This window comes from Lithobates pipiens, unplaced genomic scaffold, assembly GCF_037356315.1.
Source record: "Lithobates pipiens isolate NorthernLeopardFrog02 unplaced genomic scaffold, aLitPip1_a1.2 Scaffold_18, whole genome shotgun sequence".
Classification (NCBI taxonomy): Eukaryota; Metazoa; Chordata; class Amphibia; order Anura; family Ranidae; genus Lithobates; species Lithobates pipiens.
Window position 1 is genome coordinate 233,346,163 of NW_027507758.1, and position 17,787 is coordinate 233,363,949.

General features: G+C 43.0%; 1 protein-coding gene across 1 annotated transcript in view; it reads right to left on the minus strand.

Annotated features, from left to right (window-relative positions):
- SLC22A3 (solute carrier family 22 member 3) overlaps positions 1-17,787 on the minus strand; it is a 494,822-nt gene that overhangs the window by 237,962 nt on the left and 239,073 nt on the right. The window contains exon 2 of the mRNA XM_077486672.1: positions 4,893-4,996. Coding sequence (XP_077342798.1) covers positions 4,893-4,996 — 104 coding nt within the window. The remainder of the gene's footprint in view (positions 1-4,892; positions 4,997-17,787) is intronic.

The following is a 17,787-nucleotide window of genomic DNA, read 5'->3' on the forward strand; positions in this document are numbered from 1 at the left end:
TGGTGGTGTATTCACATTTATTTGCATTTACTTTAATTAACTTACTTTCACCTATTTATGTCGTGTTCACTCTGTCGCAGTCACACAGTTCTGGTCACTTCTAGTTTATGACAGCCCAGCTGCTCCCCCCACCGAAGCAGGGAGAGCCGTACTTACCAGTCCTGAAGAGCTGGGAGACATTCCATGGTAGCCAACTCCTGCGCAGTTATAAGGAAGGTTACTGGCCCAGTATATGCTGTGATCCAGACGTCAGTAGCCCGGTCATATGTATACCCCAGAGCATTGAAGCTCTGGAGCATGAGATATGTCGTGGCCTGCCGAGCCGTAGCTGCGGCCTGCTCACGCTCGATGGCCGGACTGGGGAGACTACAAGGATTTCAATAACCAGCCTGTCACCCAGCCGGCAGTTGATAGAAGATCCCAGGATCTCTCATCTTGCACAAAAAAACAGCAAACCTGCCGAAAAAACATGGACCGAGAGGCCCGCAGGGTTTCCTAGGTCATTCTCCTTGCTAGGCAAAATAAAAACTGAAGCTGAAGCTGCTAGGAGCAGTGGGAAGGGTTGATAGCACAGGGCCTGACCCCCCCCCCCCCCCCCCGGGGCGGGATTCAAGTTCTGTGTATTGTGTAACAATTTTGCCTAGTTCCTCCTAATGGGAGGCTATACAACCCATTTAGTTACAGAGAGGAGCTGTGTCAGTCGGTGAATATAAGAGAAATACAGATTTTAACTTGTAAAACACCAAATGTCAGAAATAGGCTTAGTCATGAAAGGGTTAAAAAGGGCTTCCAGATTCCAAAAAGCCCCCTGCCGTAGAACCCCCACAACCACTGGCCTGGGTTGTGGGGAGGAGGCCTTTGTCAATATCTTGTGCACCCCCCATATTAAGGGCATGTGGCCTGATATCGTTCAGGAGAGGGGTGGAGCGCTCACTCTCCCCTCCCCCCTCCTTTCCTGGTCTGCCAACCTGCAGGCTCGAATAAGGATCTGGTATGGATTTTGGAGGGGATCCCATGCTGTTATTTTCAAAATGTATTTTTTTTTATTGCGGCAATGTTTTTGTCGCAGGGTGGGGTGGGAGTCATCCGCTAAGGATATGGCGGCTGGCTTCCCGACCCTCTCCTTAACAACCAGCTAATGTTAAAGAAGCTGGTGCCTGCTGGCTCCAAAAATTCACATATGAACCACATCTTAAGAAATTTGCAGTGAAAATGAAGGGGAATTTCACAACGGACATGTGTGAACCTAGCCTAAAACAGTGCTCAGTAATCAGTTTTACCTACCCCAAGCTCACCTTATACACACACACACACACACACACACACACATATATATATATATATATATATATATATATATATATATATATATATTCCAAAAGAGAGAGCGTCACTCATGGGTCTTGAAAGGTGAACACACAACGCATAGTGAAGGTTTTATTTAGACGTTTTGATGAGGCACAAGCTCGTCTACCTCAAGAAGTTGTGTCCTCTTCAAAACATCAAAGTGAAACCTTCACTATGCGTTGTGTGTTCACCTTTCAAAACCCGTGAGTACCGTTCTCTTTTGAATTATTTGCACTACAGTCTTTGCTGTGCACCCAGGCCCATTTTTTTTATCTCTGTGTGCAGTGGCACCACTAGTTTTTCTTCAACATTTTCTGGATTTTTTTCTTTCATTTAAATAGCAAACAAAAAACCCAGTGGTGATTAACCACTTGACAACTGGGCACTTAAACCCTCCTCGTGATCAGACCAATTTTCAGCTTTCAGTGCTCTCACACTTTGAAGGACAATTACTTAGTCATGTAATACTGTACCCCCATGATTTATTTGTTCTTTTTTTCATACAAATAGAGCTTTGATCACCTCTGGGTTTTTTATTTTTTGCGCTATAAACGAAAATGAATTTTTCTCAGTTTCTGTGATAACATTTTGCAAATTATTATTTTTTCTTCATATATTTTGGCAAAATTTATACTGCTACATATCTTTGGTAAAAATAACCCGAATTAGTGGATATTATTTGGTCTTTGTGAAAGTTAAGAGAGTCTACAAGCTGTGGTGCAAATCATAAAAAATGTATCACACCTGATATACTGGTGGCCTTTCTCAATTCTTGCAACCTGAACAAGCCAGGAAAATACAAATACCCCCCAAATGGCCCCTTTTTTGAAAGCAGACATTCCAAGGTATTTAGTAAGATGCATGGTGAGGTTTTTGATGTTGTCATTCTTTCCCACAATTCTTTGCAAAATTAAGATTTTTTTTTCCCCAACAAAATTGTAATTGTAATAGGTTATTTCTCTCACATCGCATGTGTATACCACAAATGACACCCCAAAACACATTCTGCTACTCCTCCTGAGTATTACGATACCATATGTGTGGGACTTTTTCACAGCCTGGCCACATAGAGAGGCCCAACATCTAGGGAGCACCATCACGTGTTCTAGGAGCAAAAAATACACATCTAACTTCGTGACTACCTATTACACTTTTGAAGGCCCTGGAGCACCAGGACAATGACACGTGACACTGACGTGGCACTGATGACAGATGGCACTGATACGTGACACTGATGACACATGACCCTGATGTGGCACTGATGACAGATGGCACTAATACGTGGCACTGATTACACGTGACACTGATGACAGATGGCACTAATAGGTGGCACTGATGACACGTGACACTGATGTGGCACTGATGACAGATGGCACTAATATGTGGCACTGATGACAGATGGCACTAATACATGGCACTGACAGATGACACTAATAGGTGGCACTGATGACATGTGACACTGATGACAGATGGCACTTATAGGTGGCACTGCGGACAGATGACACTGACAGATGACACTGGGGACAGGTGGCACTGGGGACAGATGGCACTGACAGATGGCACTGTGAGCACTTTATTTTCCGCCTTTTTTTTCACCTTGACGCTGCAGCCATTCGCTCTCCCTCCTCACACGCTGTCTCTGTGTGAGGAGGGAGAGCCAGCGATGAGAGATGATCTCATATGTTTACATATGAGATTATCTCCCATTGGACACTGCAATCGAGTGCTAAATGGCTGATGTGATTGGCCATTTAGCATGATCTGTGATTGACTGTGTCCAAGGGTGGCGGCGTGCATTTGGGAAGTAAACAAGACGTCCAGGGATGTCCTCCTGGCAATTGAAGTCTGCGCTGCAGCCATCTTTCAGCTATAGCACAGATGCCTAGTGGTTAAATACCCCCAAAAGAAAACAAAGATGAGTAATTGTCATTCAAGTGTGACAACTCTGAAAGCTGAAAGTTGACCTGGACTGTAAGTGGGTGAAAGTGTCCAGACTTGGAAGGTGTGTTGCTGGGGGAGTCTATTGTTGTGTGGGGATCTATTGCTGGGATTATATTGTTGCTGGCTGCAGGGGATCTGTTTTACTGCTTTTCTTTTTATCATCAACATGTTCCATACAAATGATTTGGCACCACAAAATGATACTTGGTTCTGTATTCTCTAAACGGGGCAGTACTGGTAGCTGGGTAGGGGATGGAATCAAGGGACAGTGGTCAGAGATGGGTAGGGAGCAGAGACAAGGGGTGACTTAGATGGGGGGAGTTCCTGCACCTATTCTCCAAGAAAAAAGCCCTGCTGTTTACATGTTTACTGTTACTACCAGTTTTGCTTTTTTTGCTTTTGTATTTCAGCCCGATGACGATAGCAACCCTTACTGTATAATTTTAATTAAAGTATGGCACATTCACTAGTAGAGGGGTGCCAAATAAATTTAATAAGGTATGAAAGGGTGGGTGGGTAAACGATGTGCCCACAGCATCAGATTCAATGGGGGCAGGGGGGCTTGGGGGTTCTAGACTTTTGACTGATCTAAAATTTACTTATTAATGCTGTTTGGACATGTACTCCTGGAAGATTCATTAAGATTTTCTTTGTCAGGTTGTGGATGCTTTATTTATTCTTGGAGAGATGGTAGCCTGCCTTCTATGTACTTCCTCAATGTGGGGGCTGGTAATTGAGGACCCTATATTCTTCATGCTCCGAATGTATGTACTCATATTTTGGAATTGTATATTTACATGCTTTTAAGCTGTTCTGGCTACTCAGTGCAGATGCTCTGTATGTTTGATATTTTGCGGCCTGTTTTTTCAGGCTAGTTTTTGTTTTTTTGTACCTTTTGTAAAAATACAATAAAAATGTTTTTTGAAAAAGGATGAAATTGGTTTAACGCTAGAAAAAAAAACTATTTTAAATGAATGCCCTACCCCAAGTACATTCTCTGCCAACAATGGCTAGTTGGATGCACAGTAAAAAAAAAAAAGGTGTCAATAGAATTTTTTTTTAAATTTTGCCAACTTTTATGGTAAAGCGGAGTTCTACCCAAAAATGGAACTTCCGCTTTAAATTTTTTTTTTGGGGGGGGGGAGCGGATACCCTCTTTTTAGAGGCCTCCAGCTCCCACTTCCTCCTGGGGCTCCGCGGCACCAGAAGGAAGTTCACCTCTCCCCCTCCCTCCCTGCAATCTTCTGGGACATGTCACAATTCCCAGAAGATTGCCCGGTCATTCACAGCGTGCAGTCAGCTTGCGCATGTGCAGTGCTCACAGTCGCCCACAGTAAGAATGCCGGCACCGTGGAGAGGAGGGGGGAGAGGAGCAGGGCTTCGTATGCCTGCATCCGTGGACCGTGGGACAGGTGAGTGTCCAATTATTAAAAGTCAGCAGCTACACTTTTTGTAGCTGATGACTTTTAATTTTTATTTTTTTTCGGCGGAAATCCACTTTAATGTTTTTTGAGAATTTTGTAGTTTCATTTGTATAACAAATTTCCAATAAGTTAGCTGTTGTCAAACACATAAAAAACACAACAAGACCATGCATTGTTTACCTGTCTGCTGCATAACCTAAAATCAGAGCCCCTATTAAGAATCCCAAGTTGAGTGAAGACTGTGTCATGTCAAGTTTCCAGGCATCAGAACATACGAGGTTGTACTATTGGAAACAAAAAAAATAAAAAAAATTCTGTGTTAGCTAAGAATCCAGGCACAAATATTGTGTGTGTGTGTGTGTGTGTGTGTGTATATAATATGGTAATATATACTGTAAATATATTCTACACCCAGTACTGTGCAAAAGTTTTAGTCTGGTGTGAAAAAAATGCTGCAAATTAAGGATGCTTTCAGAGATCGAAGTGTTAATAGTTTATTTTTATCAATTAACAAAATGGTAAGTAAATGAACAAAAGGGAAATCAAAAATAAATCAATATCTGGTAGGACCACCCTTTCCCTTCAAAATAACATTCATTTTTCTCAGGTACACTTGCACACCATTTTGTGGATGTAGGTTGCCTCAAATCCTTCTGTCTCTTCATGTATTCCCAGGCAGACTCGATTTTGAGATCAGGGCTCTGTGAGCCCCAAACCATCACTTCCAGGACTCCTTGTTCTTTATGATGAAGATTCTTCTTAATGGCATTGGCTGTATGTTTGAGGTCACTGTCCTTTTGCAGAATAAATTAAGGGCCAATTACACGCTACCCTGATGGTAGGCATGATGGGTAATTATCTTCCTATTTCTCAGTATGGAGAACATCACTGAACCTGACCAAATCTTCCAACTCCACTTGTACAAATGTAGTCCCAAACTTTCAAGCAACCTCCACCATGTTTCACTGTTGACTGCAGACACTCATTGTATCGCTCTCCAGCCCTTTGCAAACAAACTACATCCTGCTACAGCCAAATATTTCCAAATTTGACTCATCAGTCAAGAGAACCTGCTGCCATTTGTCCGCACCCTATTTCCTATGTTTTTGTGAATAGTTGAGTTGCTTTGCCTTGTTTCCACATGGGAGATATGGCTTTTTGGCCACAATTCTTCCATGAAGACAACTTCTGCCCAGACTTCTCTGGACAGTAGATGGGTGTGCTTGGGTCCCACTGGTTTCTGCCAGTTCTGTGCTGACGGCAGTTCTAAACATCTTCTGAAGTAAGCATGATGTGTCTTTTCATATACTGCATTAAGTTTCCTTGACCAACCACTGCATCTATGGTTCTTAACATTGCCCAATCAATGGTGTCTTCATTGCTGAGAAATACAGGCAGATACCTATCCATCATGCAATGCCATTTATTCTGCAGCAGGAAAACAACCCCAAACATACAGCCAATGTCCTTAAGAACTATATTCAGTGTAAAGAACAAGGAGTCATGAGGTGATGGTTTGGCCCCCACAGAGCCCTGATCTGAATATCATCAAGTCTCTGGGATTACATGAAGAGACAGATGGATTTGAGGCAGCCTATATTCACAGAAGATCTGCTGTTAGTTCTCCAAAACATTTGGAACAACCTACCTGCCAAATTCATTCAAAAACTGTGTGCAAGTGTATGTAGAAGAATTGATGTTGGCTTGAATCCAAAGGATGGTGACAACAAATATTGATTTGATCTAGATTTTTCTCACTCTGCATTTTTTTTTTAATTGCTAAAAACAAAACAACATTTTTGAAAGCATTCTTACTTTACAACATCTGCCCAAAATTTTTGCACATATACAGTGCATCCGGAAAATATTTTATTCCCCCCCCCCCTCAAAATCCTACTAACAATACCCCACCATGACAATGTGAAAGAAGTTTGAAATCTTTGCAAATTTATGAAAAAAAAATCACATGCACATAAGTATTCACTTGAGTGCCATGACACTCAAAATTGAGCTCAGGTGCATCCTGTTTCTATTGATCTTCCTTGAGATGTTTCTACAACTTGATTGGAGTCCACCTGTGGTAAATTCAGTTGACTGGACATGATTTGGAAACGCAAACACCTGTCTATATGAGGTACCACAGTTAACAGTGCATGTCTGAGCACAAACCAAGCCATGAAGTCCAAAGAATTGTCTGTAGACCTATGAGATAGTATTGTATCGTGCCACAGATCTGGGAAAGGGTACAGAAAAATTTCTGCAGCATTGGAGGTCCCGATGAGCACAGTATCTTCCATCATCCATAAATGAAAGAAGATTGGAACCACCAGGACTCTTCCTAGAGCGGGCCGCCCAGCCAAACTGAGCAATCAGGGGAGAAGGGCCTTAGTCCGGGTGGTGACCAAGAACCCGATGGTCACTCTGACAGAGCCCCAGCGTTTCTCTGTGGAGAGAGGAGAACCTTCAAGAAGTACAACAATCTCTGCAGCACCAATCAGGCCTGTATGGTAGAGTGGCCAGGCGGAAGTCACTCCTCAGTAAAAGGCACATGACAGCCCACCTGGCCTGGAGTTTGCCAAAAAGGTACCTGAAGGACTATCAGACCATGAGAAACAAAATTCTCTGGTCTGATAAAACAAAGATTGAACTCTTTGGCATGAATGGCAAGTATCATGTCTGCAGGAAACCAGGCACTGCTCATCACATGGCCAATATCATCCCTACATTGAAGCATGGTGGTGGCAGCATCATGCTGTGGTGATGTTTTTCAGCAGCAGGAACTGGTTGACTAGTCAAGATCAAGGGAAAGATGAATGCAGTACAGAGACATCCTTGGTGAAAACCTGCTCCAAAGCGCTCTGGACCACAGACTGGGGCAAAGGTTTTCCTTCCAACAGGACAACAATCCTAAGCCCACAGCCAAGATAACAAATGAGTAGCTATGGGACAACTCTGTGAATGTCCTTGAGTGACCCAGCCAGACTTTAACCAGACTTGATGATATTTTTATTGTCTGGACCGGTACCCAGGCCCTACTTGATGACTTTGTCCAGTCGCTTGGTGTCAATCAATTTAATCTGAGATTTACTTGCAACAGTGACAAAAATCAATTCAGCTTTCATGACCTTGTTATCTATAAAGATCACGATAACACATTGGCAACCAATTTGTTTCGCAAAACAGTGGCTGGCAACACTCTGTTGCACGCCTCTAGTGCACAACCACTGGCACTTATTCGGAGCATATCATATGCTCAGTACATTAGGTTGCGTCGAAACTGCATGTATCTCTCAGATTTTCAGGAGCAAGCTAGGTTATTGCGCTCACGTCTCTTGGCAAGAGGCTATAGTAAGTCACTATTGGGAAAGGCCTATAATAAAGCCTTGGGTAAACCATGTAGTGAACTACTATTTAAGACTAAGAGTCTACCTACACAACCAACTGTGAAACTAAGGCCGCGTACACACGGGCGGATTGTCTGCCCAACTTAGTCCGCTGAACCGTGTTTCAGCGGACAATCCGCTCGTGTGTGGGCTTCAGCGGACTTTTTCAGCCAACAGTCTGACGGACTAAGTCTTTCGGAATTTCCGTAATTTTGTCCGTCCAAACTTGGTTTTGTCCGTCCAAACTTGGCTTCAGCGGACAGTCCGCTCGTGTGTAGGCAAGTTGGACGGACTAAGTATGGCGCATGCTCAGAAAGGATTTACACGGCCGAAGGTTGCATTACAGTGTATTGGACGTCGTATTTCTAGTCCCGTCGTACGTGCTGTATACGTCATCGTGCAAGCTTTCAGCGGACTGTCTGTTCATCGTGTGTGGTCAAGTCCGTTCATTCAAAAGTTGAACGGACTGTCTGTCGGATTGTCTGACGAACTTAGTTGGGCAGACAATCCGCCCGTGTGTACGCGGCCTAAATACTAATTCTCCTAGCACCATGAAGATATTCGGCTGATATTCGGCTGATAATGGGGGCACACTGGCACCTCTTGGAAGAAGACCCGATCCTCAAAAAATATATAAGGCAACACCCAGAGATCATCTTTAGGTCCGCCAACTCACTTAGAGATAAACTCGTCAGTAGTCACTACACGTATATGAGAACTGCATATCTAAACTACCACTGGGGACCTCCCCCTGCGGTAGATGTGCTTTTTGTCCATGGGTCCTAGTTTCATAGTTAGTAAGGTTGAATAAAGACACCAGTCCATCCAGTTCAACCTAAGTGAGTGTCTACAATTGTCCCTATCCCTGCACATTGCACACTCACATCGATCCCTACCCTCAAGGAACCCACAATCCAAGGTCCCCATTCATATACTAGGGCCAATTTTTGGACAGAAGCCAATAATCCTACCTGCATGTCTTTGGAGTGTGGGAGGAAACCGGAGGAAACCCACGCAGGCACAGGGAGAACATGCAAACTCCAGGCAGGAAGTGTTGTGGTTGGTATTTGAACCAGCGACACTTTTTACTGCTAGGTGAGAGTGCTAACCACTACACCACTGTGCCTCCCTGTGCAGCTCTAGATTGTTGCTCCCTAACAGCGAAATTTATTCTCCCAAATGCAATGCTATGTGTCATACACAGGGATTGATTTATCTAATGACATGTAAATGTGGAGCCTTTTACGTGGGGAAGATGGCCAGACAGCTCAGACAAAGGATCGATGATCATATTTATTATTTAGGTAATGGGAAGATGCTCACTCCCATTAGCCGGCATCTTGACCTTTACCACCGATTTGATACTTCCTCTGTCTCCTTTGCTGTTCTGGCCGTCATCCCAAAGAGCCCCAGAGGGGGTGAATGGGACAAATTTATTTGGCAAAAAGAAACTCTTTGGATAGAGCGACTAAACTCTACATGAATGCCAGGATTAAATGAGACCCAATCTTACAAACCCTTCCTTTAATTCTATTTTTCTTCATATTTCTATATGGCAAGTTTTGTTTGCCGAAAGCAGCTAATATTGATCTCTACAATTATTATTGGTAATAACCCCCCATATAGGATATCCCGCATTGGTGATTTTTGGTATTTTTATTTATTTATTTACTTTTTATTAATTATTACTTTTTATTTTTATTTTCATTATTATTTTAAAAAATGATATAATTTTTTTTTGTATTTTAAATTTTATTTTGTTTATGATTTTCTAGTATATCTCTAGCCCAGTCGCTTGTAAACTTAAACTCCACATTATTATAAATCTAAAAATAACTACTTCTGAGAATCCTCTAGTCTGTATTGCTAAACACTACATATGTTACAAAAGAATTTGATACTAACTAGATGGGTGGTATTTGTATAGGTATGTTTGAATATTGTTTAACTGTATGTTTAATGTAGCATTTTTCAATTGCTATGTTTCTCCATCTATTGCTGTTCTGCTTTACTAATGTATCTAACGTCCTGTGTTCTGTTTTGAGTCTGGCGGCATGTGTGTTTGGTCTCTCCTCTTCCTCTCCCTGTAAGTGATCTGCTTGGTACTGAGGCATTTGGTTGTCATGGTCTGGCCGAGCCGCACATCCGCTCTCCTCCTCTTAACGGAATGTGTGGCGATTGACAGGAAATGGTGCCTGATGCACTGGGTTCTTAGCCGACGCCACACTCTCTTGGTTTATGAGGTAACTATGTCAGTGCTGTAGCTTAATATCACTGTACCTTTTTCTGTTATTGATGTTTAATGCAAATCTGACTGGGCTCTCTGGGCTATATTGCCTGTGTTCTATTTCAGACGTCAGCTTCCTTGAACGTTCAATCCTATGTTTGCTAAATAATTGGATTGCTTCATTACGCATATGCTGCTAATTAGCACTCTTTCTAGATTACCTCCCAAGAGTTGTTGTTTGGCTACGGTTTACTTCCCTAGATATATATATATATATATATATATATATATATATATAAAACAGTGCATCCAATTGCTTACCAGCAATCCAGCTTTATTTATCCCTGCTGCTTAAGAGTATTTGGTAAGAAAAAAGTAATATAACTAATTATTATCTTCTTTATTTCTTACTTACCTGCTGTACAATTTGCAGAGTACCTGGGAAGTCCTCCAAGAAGAAAGGTACCCGAGGCGGCTGGAGGGTCCAAGGCAAAAAGAAAAAGAACTTAGCAGGCCAGGGTGTTTTCAATCTGAGTTAGGTGACCTTGACCGATGCATAGAGAAATCCGTGTTGGATAAAGGTAGGAAGTATGTTAACCCCAAGCCGCTAGACAAGTTTTCCACTTTCATAGAGATCCAAAAATTTACTAGAAAATTGAGTATCCAACTACATTTTTTATCTTTTCCATCACAATCCCAGACAGGACATAATGATGAGTACACACACTCGGGACTCGCTAATCCATCTCTATTCAACCCTCCAGGCATTATGGCTCCGGCCATTAGTGTCTTTCGGAGTCTGGTACTGAACGAGTTGGATGAATTACCAAAGAAAAAGGTTTATACCAATCCTAACCTTAAAAAAAGGTCTCAAATCTCTCTGTGAACAAAAAAATTTGATTATACGCCCCACGGACAAAGGGGGTGCTATAGTCATATTAGATAAAGACAAATATGTCGCTAAAATGGAGACAATCCTTGGTAATTGCGAGACATATAGCCATCTTAATTGTGACCCTTCCACCAAGTTTAACCCTTTCATGACTAAGCCTATTTTTGACATTTGGTGTTTACAAGTTAAAATCCATATTTTTTGCAAAAAAATTACTTGGAACCCCCAAACATTATATATATTTTTTTATCAGAGACTCTAGAGAATAAAACAGCGATTGTTGCAATATTTTATGTCACATGGTATTAGCGCAGCGGTGTTTTAAATGCAACTTTTTGGGAAAAGGAACACTTTCATGAATTTAAAAAAAAGAAACAGTAAAATTAGCCCAATTTTTTTACATAATATGAAAGATAATGTTACGCCAAGTAAATAGATACCAAACATGTCACACTTTATAATTGCACGCACTCGTGGAATGACGACAAACTACAGTGCCTAAAAATCTCAATAGGTGATGCTTTAATTTTTTTTTCCGGTTACCAGGTTAGAGTTACAGAGGAGGTCTAGTACTAGAGTACTAGAATTATTGCTCTCGCTCTGGCGATCGCGGCGATACCTCACATGTGTGATTTGAACACCGTTTACATATGCGGGCGCGACTTCCGTATGCGTGGGCGCTTTACAATTATTTTTTTTTTCTTATTTATTTTATTTATTTTAAAATTAATAAATTGTTTTAAAAAAAATAAAAAATGTGATCACTTTTATTGCTGACATAGGGAATGTAAACATCCCTTGTGACAGTAATAGGTGGTGACAGGTACTCTTTATGGAGGGATCGGGGGTCTAAAAGCCCCCCCCCCCCCGATACCCTCCTTTACACTTCAAAGTATTTAGATCGCCGTTTTCTGCGATTCTGAATACTGTATATATTTTTAAATCCGGCACCATTGGCAGCCGAGTAAACCGGAAGCAACGTCATGTGTTTACAATTAGGAGACTGGAATGAAGCCACTTACGGCTTCATTCCAGTCCCTCCCTAGCCACTGGAAGCGGCGGATTGTGCATCGGTGCTCCCAATTGAACGGGAGCCTCGGTAAGGGAGGGGGGATGTCCCCTTCCGCTCCTCCGTCATAACAGCTGAGCGGCTTTTAGCCGCATTGGTTGTTATGGCTGGAAAGCCAATCGCCAGCTCTGAAAAACGGTACATGCAGGCACCTGCAGGCATCATCCTGGTATAACCCCCAGAAGCCGATTAAGCACATCTGCGTACGCTCGGTGGCAAGGGGTTAAAAACTCTTTGTTGGGACTTGTTGAAGAGGGTTACTCCTTGGGTATTTTGAATAAAAAGGAGCGGAGCTATTTGGTTCCCTCGGCACCCCGTATTCCAACGATTTATTACCTTCCTAAGGTACATAAAGACCCTGTTGACCTTCCTGGACGTCCCATAGTCAGTGGCATTGACTCTGTGATGTCCAGGATTGGCAAATATGTGGATTTCTTTCTCCAGCCACTGGTTCGCCGTATGCCTTCATATTTGAAGGACACTGGTGATACCATGAGGAAATTACAATCGATTGAACTTAAAACGGGTATGATTTTGGTCATGGCAGATGTGACCTTTTTATATACATGTATTCCTCATCATTTGGGGTTACAGCTTTGCCCCCTCTCCAACGTAATTTCATTCTAGGCCTCTTAAAGTTTGCTACACAGCACAACTATTTTTGGTTTCAGGATAGGTTTTTTTTTACAAACCAAGGGTGTGGCTATGGGGGCCAAGTTCGCCCCCAGCCTGGCAAACCTTTTTATGGCCAAATGGGAGGAGGATGTCGTCTATGCCCTTGAGAGACCTGAATTGTTCCTGTGGGCTAGATACATAGATAACATCCTCCTCCTTTTGGGATGGTGATCTCGCCTCCCTTGATGCATTTATGACCTCTTTAATGTGAACGATAGAGGTAACTTAAGAACTTAAGCTATGAGGTTAGTACCATCTCTATTCATTTTTTGGACCTTGAGATCCGGGTGGTTGATCACCATCTGGAGTTTAAAACTTACTTCAAACCTACCGACCTGAATAGTTACATTCTGGTCGATAGTTTGCCATCATCCCTCGTGGCTCAAGTCTGTGCCTCAAAGTCAGTTCCTTAGGTTGAGGCGTAACTGTACAAAGGTTGAAGACTTTTTCACCCAAGCGACCAACCTGAAGAATCGGTTTATAGAAAAGGGTACCAGCCCTCAACTTTAGAGGTCAAGATTGACAAAATATCCAAACTAGACAGGAATTCGCTTTTACTACCTGGCACGCGAGCTAACAATGCTGATAGATTCAGATGGTCCTTTTTTACATCTTATTCCGTTCAGTCTAGACAGATTAAAAATATCATCCGGAAACATTGGAATGTACTTCAGAGCGATAAGATCCTGTGCTCTAATATTCCAAATGATGTTGGCGTAATTTTCAGAGGGGCTCATCCTATTCAAGGACAAATTGCCCCTAATGTCATTGACCCACCTAAACACACCCCGTTCTTCCAACACTGCAAGGCTTACTATCCCTGTTGGAAATGTAATGTCTGTTTGAACAATGTGTGTGGTAGACGTAAGTATGAGACATTTACATGGATGGTTACTCAACGTGTCTACTGTATGAAACATTTTACTACTTGTGCAACTAAATATGTTGTTTATATGCTGACATGCCCTTGTAATAAACAATATATAGGCCGTACCATACACACGTTTTCCATCAGGGTCGGTGAGCATTTGGCCAACATTAGAGGAGTAAGACCAACCACTCCATCCTCCGTCACTATCTGGAACACCACTGTCGTGACCCTATTGGAATACAAATTTATCGACAAATTTGTTCCACATTGGAGGGGTGAGTCACGTATACGTGGTGTATCCAGTTTTTAAACTTATTGGATTTTTCACTTTAAGACTTATTCTCCCTTCGGCTTAAATGTCGAATGGGACATAAATTTATTTATTAATAAGTCATAAATTCTTTATTTTTTTATTTTTTTTTGTGATATGAGATTTAGCCTATGTGCCGTTATTGATAGTCGAGTGTGTAACTTGGATCTGGGTGATATCTGTTGTGGTGGAGGGTTGATGCCCTTCCCTGCAGGTGCCATCTAGATATGTGTTTTTTGCCTGTTCCCAACTGTTGCCTGTGTGTATACACTAGATAGTTCGATTCAGGCATTCTTTTATTTATTTTTTACTTTTTTGATTATTATTCAATTTTTTTTGATGATCTTGGAGTTGGTGTCATTTCCACTCCTTTGTCTCGTACGCTTGGTCCCTATGGGGAGGCTGTTTGATGCCCCAGTTGACGTCCAATTTGGACAAAATGCGTAGGGCTGCTTCGTACGCCTCCCATATTGCTTTTTAAATTTATGTGATCACAATTTTTTTTTTTTTATTACTATTTGTATACTTGCCATTTTTTGCAAATAAAAGGCCAATTTGCACTCTCAGAATTACACAATTGGGAGTCTGTTTTTTATGTTTTTATATGCTAGAATATTTTATTAGAATCAAATTGCTTCTGAAGAAGAGTTGTGTAAGGGTGTATTAATACCAACTTTACTGATTCTTTATCTGTAACTGTTTTTGTTTACATATATATATAATTGCTTAAATAAATGTAACTATTTTAAGATCATTTATCCATGTGCCTTTAAAAGTCCAAATAATTAGCTCCTCCTTTTCATAATTAATATCGGGACGTTGGCACATTATTATCCTGTGCATTCACAGTGTCACCCTGTGAAAGCACATTTTAAATCAAAACATTTTTCAGACTTGAACCCAATTGAACATCAATGGAGAGATCTAAAAATGGCTGTGCACGGATGCCAACAGGTCCTGCCAAGAAGAATGTGAGAAACTGCCCAAGAATAGATGTGCCTAGCTTGTAGTATCACACTCAAAAATATTTGAGGCTCGGAAGAAAATAGGATTTTTGTACTCACCGTAAAATCCTTTTCTCTGTAATTCACCGACCGACACAGCTCCTCTCTGTAACTAAATGGGTTTGTTAGCCTGCCATTAGGAGAACTAGGCAAAAATTGTAACACAATACACAGAACTTTAGTCCTGCCCCGGGGGGAGGACCCTGTACTAACAATCCTCCCTGCTCCCAGGCAGAACTCAGTACAACAACAAGCAGTATAACATCGAGAAAAGGAGTCGGTGAATTACAGAGAAAAGGACTTTAAGGTGAGTACAAAAATACTATTTTCTCTTATATTCACCGACCGACACAGCTCCTCTCTGAAACTAATTGGCACGTCCCCAAGCAGTGCCAAACGAGGGGTGGGAAAAAACAGCATTAAAACTTCATCCACCATGGCAAGTGGGAACTAGTGAAACTAAGCCCACAAAAAAAACAGCAGTGTATGGAAAAACACACCGCCATATAGCCGGGCATTATCAACAGGAGAGATCCCCAATACCACAACCTTTAGTGGAAGTAATGCAACAGTGCATTAACAAACAGTACTGCGTTTTTATCGAAAAACCAGGAAAATCTCAATTGCAACTACACGGCCGCCTGCAAAACTTTGCAGCTAAAACAGGCATCAGCTGATGCACTGATGTCTACCTTGTAGAACTTGGTAAGCGTATAGACAGACGACCAGGTCGCCGCCTTACACACCCGAGCGACAGACGCTTGGGCCGTGACTGGAAAGGGGGGGGCACCTGCCCCTTCAAGGTGTAGGCTTGGACTACAATCTGTCTGATTTACCTGGAAATGGTGGCCGACGATACCGCCATACCCTTCTTTGGACCAGCCACAGAAACAAACAGTGAGTCTGACTTGCAAAAGGGACCCGTGGCAGACAAGTACACCTTCAGAGCCCTAACCACATCGAGAGCGTGAAGGGCCACCTCTTTGGGGTTCTTCAGCTTAGGACATAATGATGGTAATACAATGTCCTCATTGATATGAAAAGCCGAAACCACCTTCGGTAGAAAGGACGGTTGCGGACGCAACACCACCTTATCCCTGTGGATGACCAGATAAGGCAACTTGCAGGCCAAGGCCGCCAATTCCGAAACCCTCCTGGCCGATGTGATGGCCACTATAAAGACCACTTTCTGGGAAAAAGTCAACAGGGGAATCTCCCTGATATTCTCAAAGGGCGGCTTCTGAAGCTCCAACAACACCAGGTTCAAATCCCATGGAGGTACTACATGTTGTACCCCCTGAACAAAGGTACTCACTAATGAATGAGACGCCAGGGGTCGCTGAAAAAAGACAGACAGAGCTGAAATTTTCCCCTTAATGGTGTTCTACGCCAACTTCTGATCTACAACACCTTGCTGCAGAAACAGCAGGATCCTGGATATAGAAAAGGAGCGCGGATGCCACCCTTTCTCCTCACACATGGAGATATAGGCCTTCCAGGGACGATGGTATATCTTCCGTGAAGAAGACTTCTGCGCCCTCAACATAGTTGGAATCACCAACAGACCCGGGTTCCTCAGCACCTGGCTCTCAATAGCCAAGCCGTTAAAGCCAGCGATGGTAAAGCAGGGTGAAAGATTGGACCTTGAGACAGGAGGTCCTCTCGCAGCGGCAGTCGCCAGGGAGCGTCTGTCACCAGACGCACCAGGTCTGCGTACCAGGGCAGCTGAGACCAATCTGGGGCAACCAGGATTACTGGAATCCCCTCGGCTTCAACTCTGCGCAGCAGGCATGGCAACAGTTTTAGCAACAGTTTTAGCGGAAGAAAAGTGTAGATCAGCTGGTACTGATCCCACAGAGCCACCAGCACATCTGACGTGTCTGCCCATGCATATCTTGTCGTGGACACGAATCTCGGCACCTTCCGATTGAGACGGAAGGCCAATAGATCCACATCTGGTGTGCCCCATTTCAGGCACAGCAGGCTGAATATCTCCGGATGCAACACCCATTCTCCTGGGTCCAGCATCTGTCGACTCAGTCCGCCTGACAATTTTCCACACCCGGGATGTAAATGGCCAACAGGGCCGACACATGTCGCTCTAACCACCAAAGTATGTGAGCGACCTCACCAGCAGCGGCTGAGCTTCTTGTTCCCCCTTGGTGATTTACGTATGCCACAGCCATGTTGTTGTCCGACTGTATCCTGATCGGACACCCTTGAAGACTCAACGACCAGGTGTGGAGGCACAGCCTGATCGCTCTCAATTCGAGCAGATTGATCGGCAACTCGGATTCTGCCTTCGACCAGAGGCCCTGAGCCGACTGAATCCCCATCACTCCACTCCAGCCGGATAGATTGGCGTCCGTAGTGATCACCGTCCATTTCAGAGGAAGGAACGACCTTCCTGACCGAATCACCGGGGATCTCAGCCACTATAGCAGGGAGTCTCTGACTGACTGGCTCACCTGGATCGAGCGATCCAAGGACAACGGAGATTTTTCCCATTTTGATAAAATCTCTTTCTGCAAGACCCTGGTGTGGAACTGGGCATATGGCACGGCCTCGAAGGCGGCCATCATGAGTCCCAGAACTCTCATGCAAAAGCGAAGCGACGACTGCTCGCGATTCCAGAGTAGTTTGA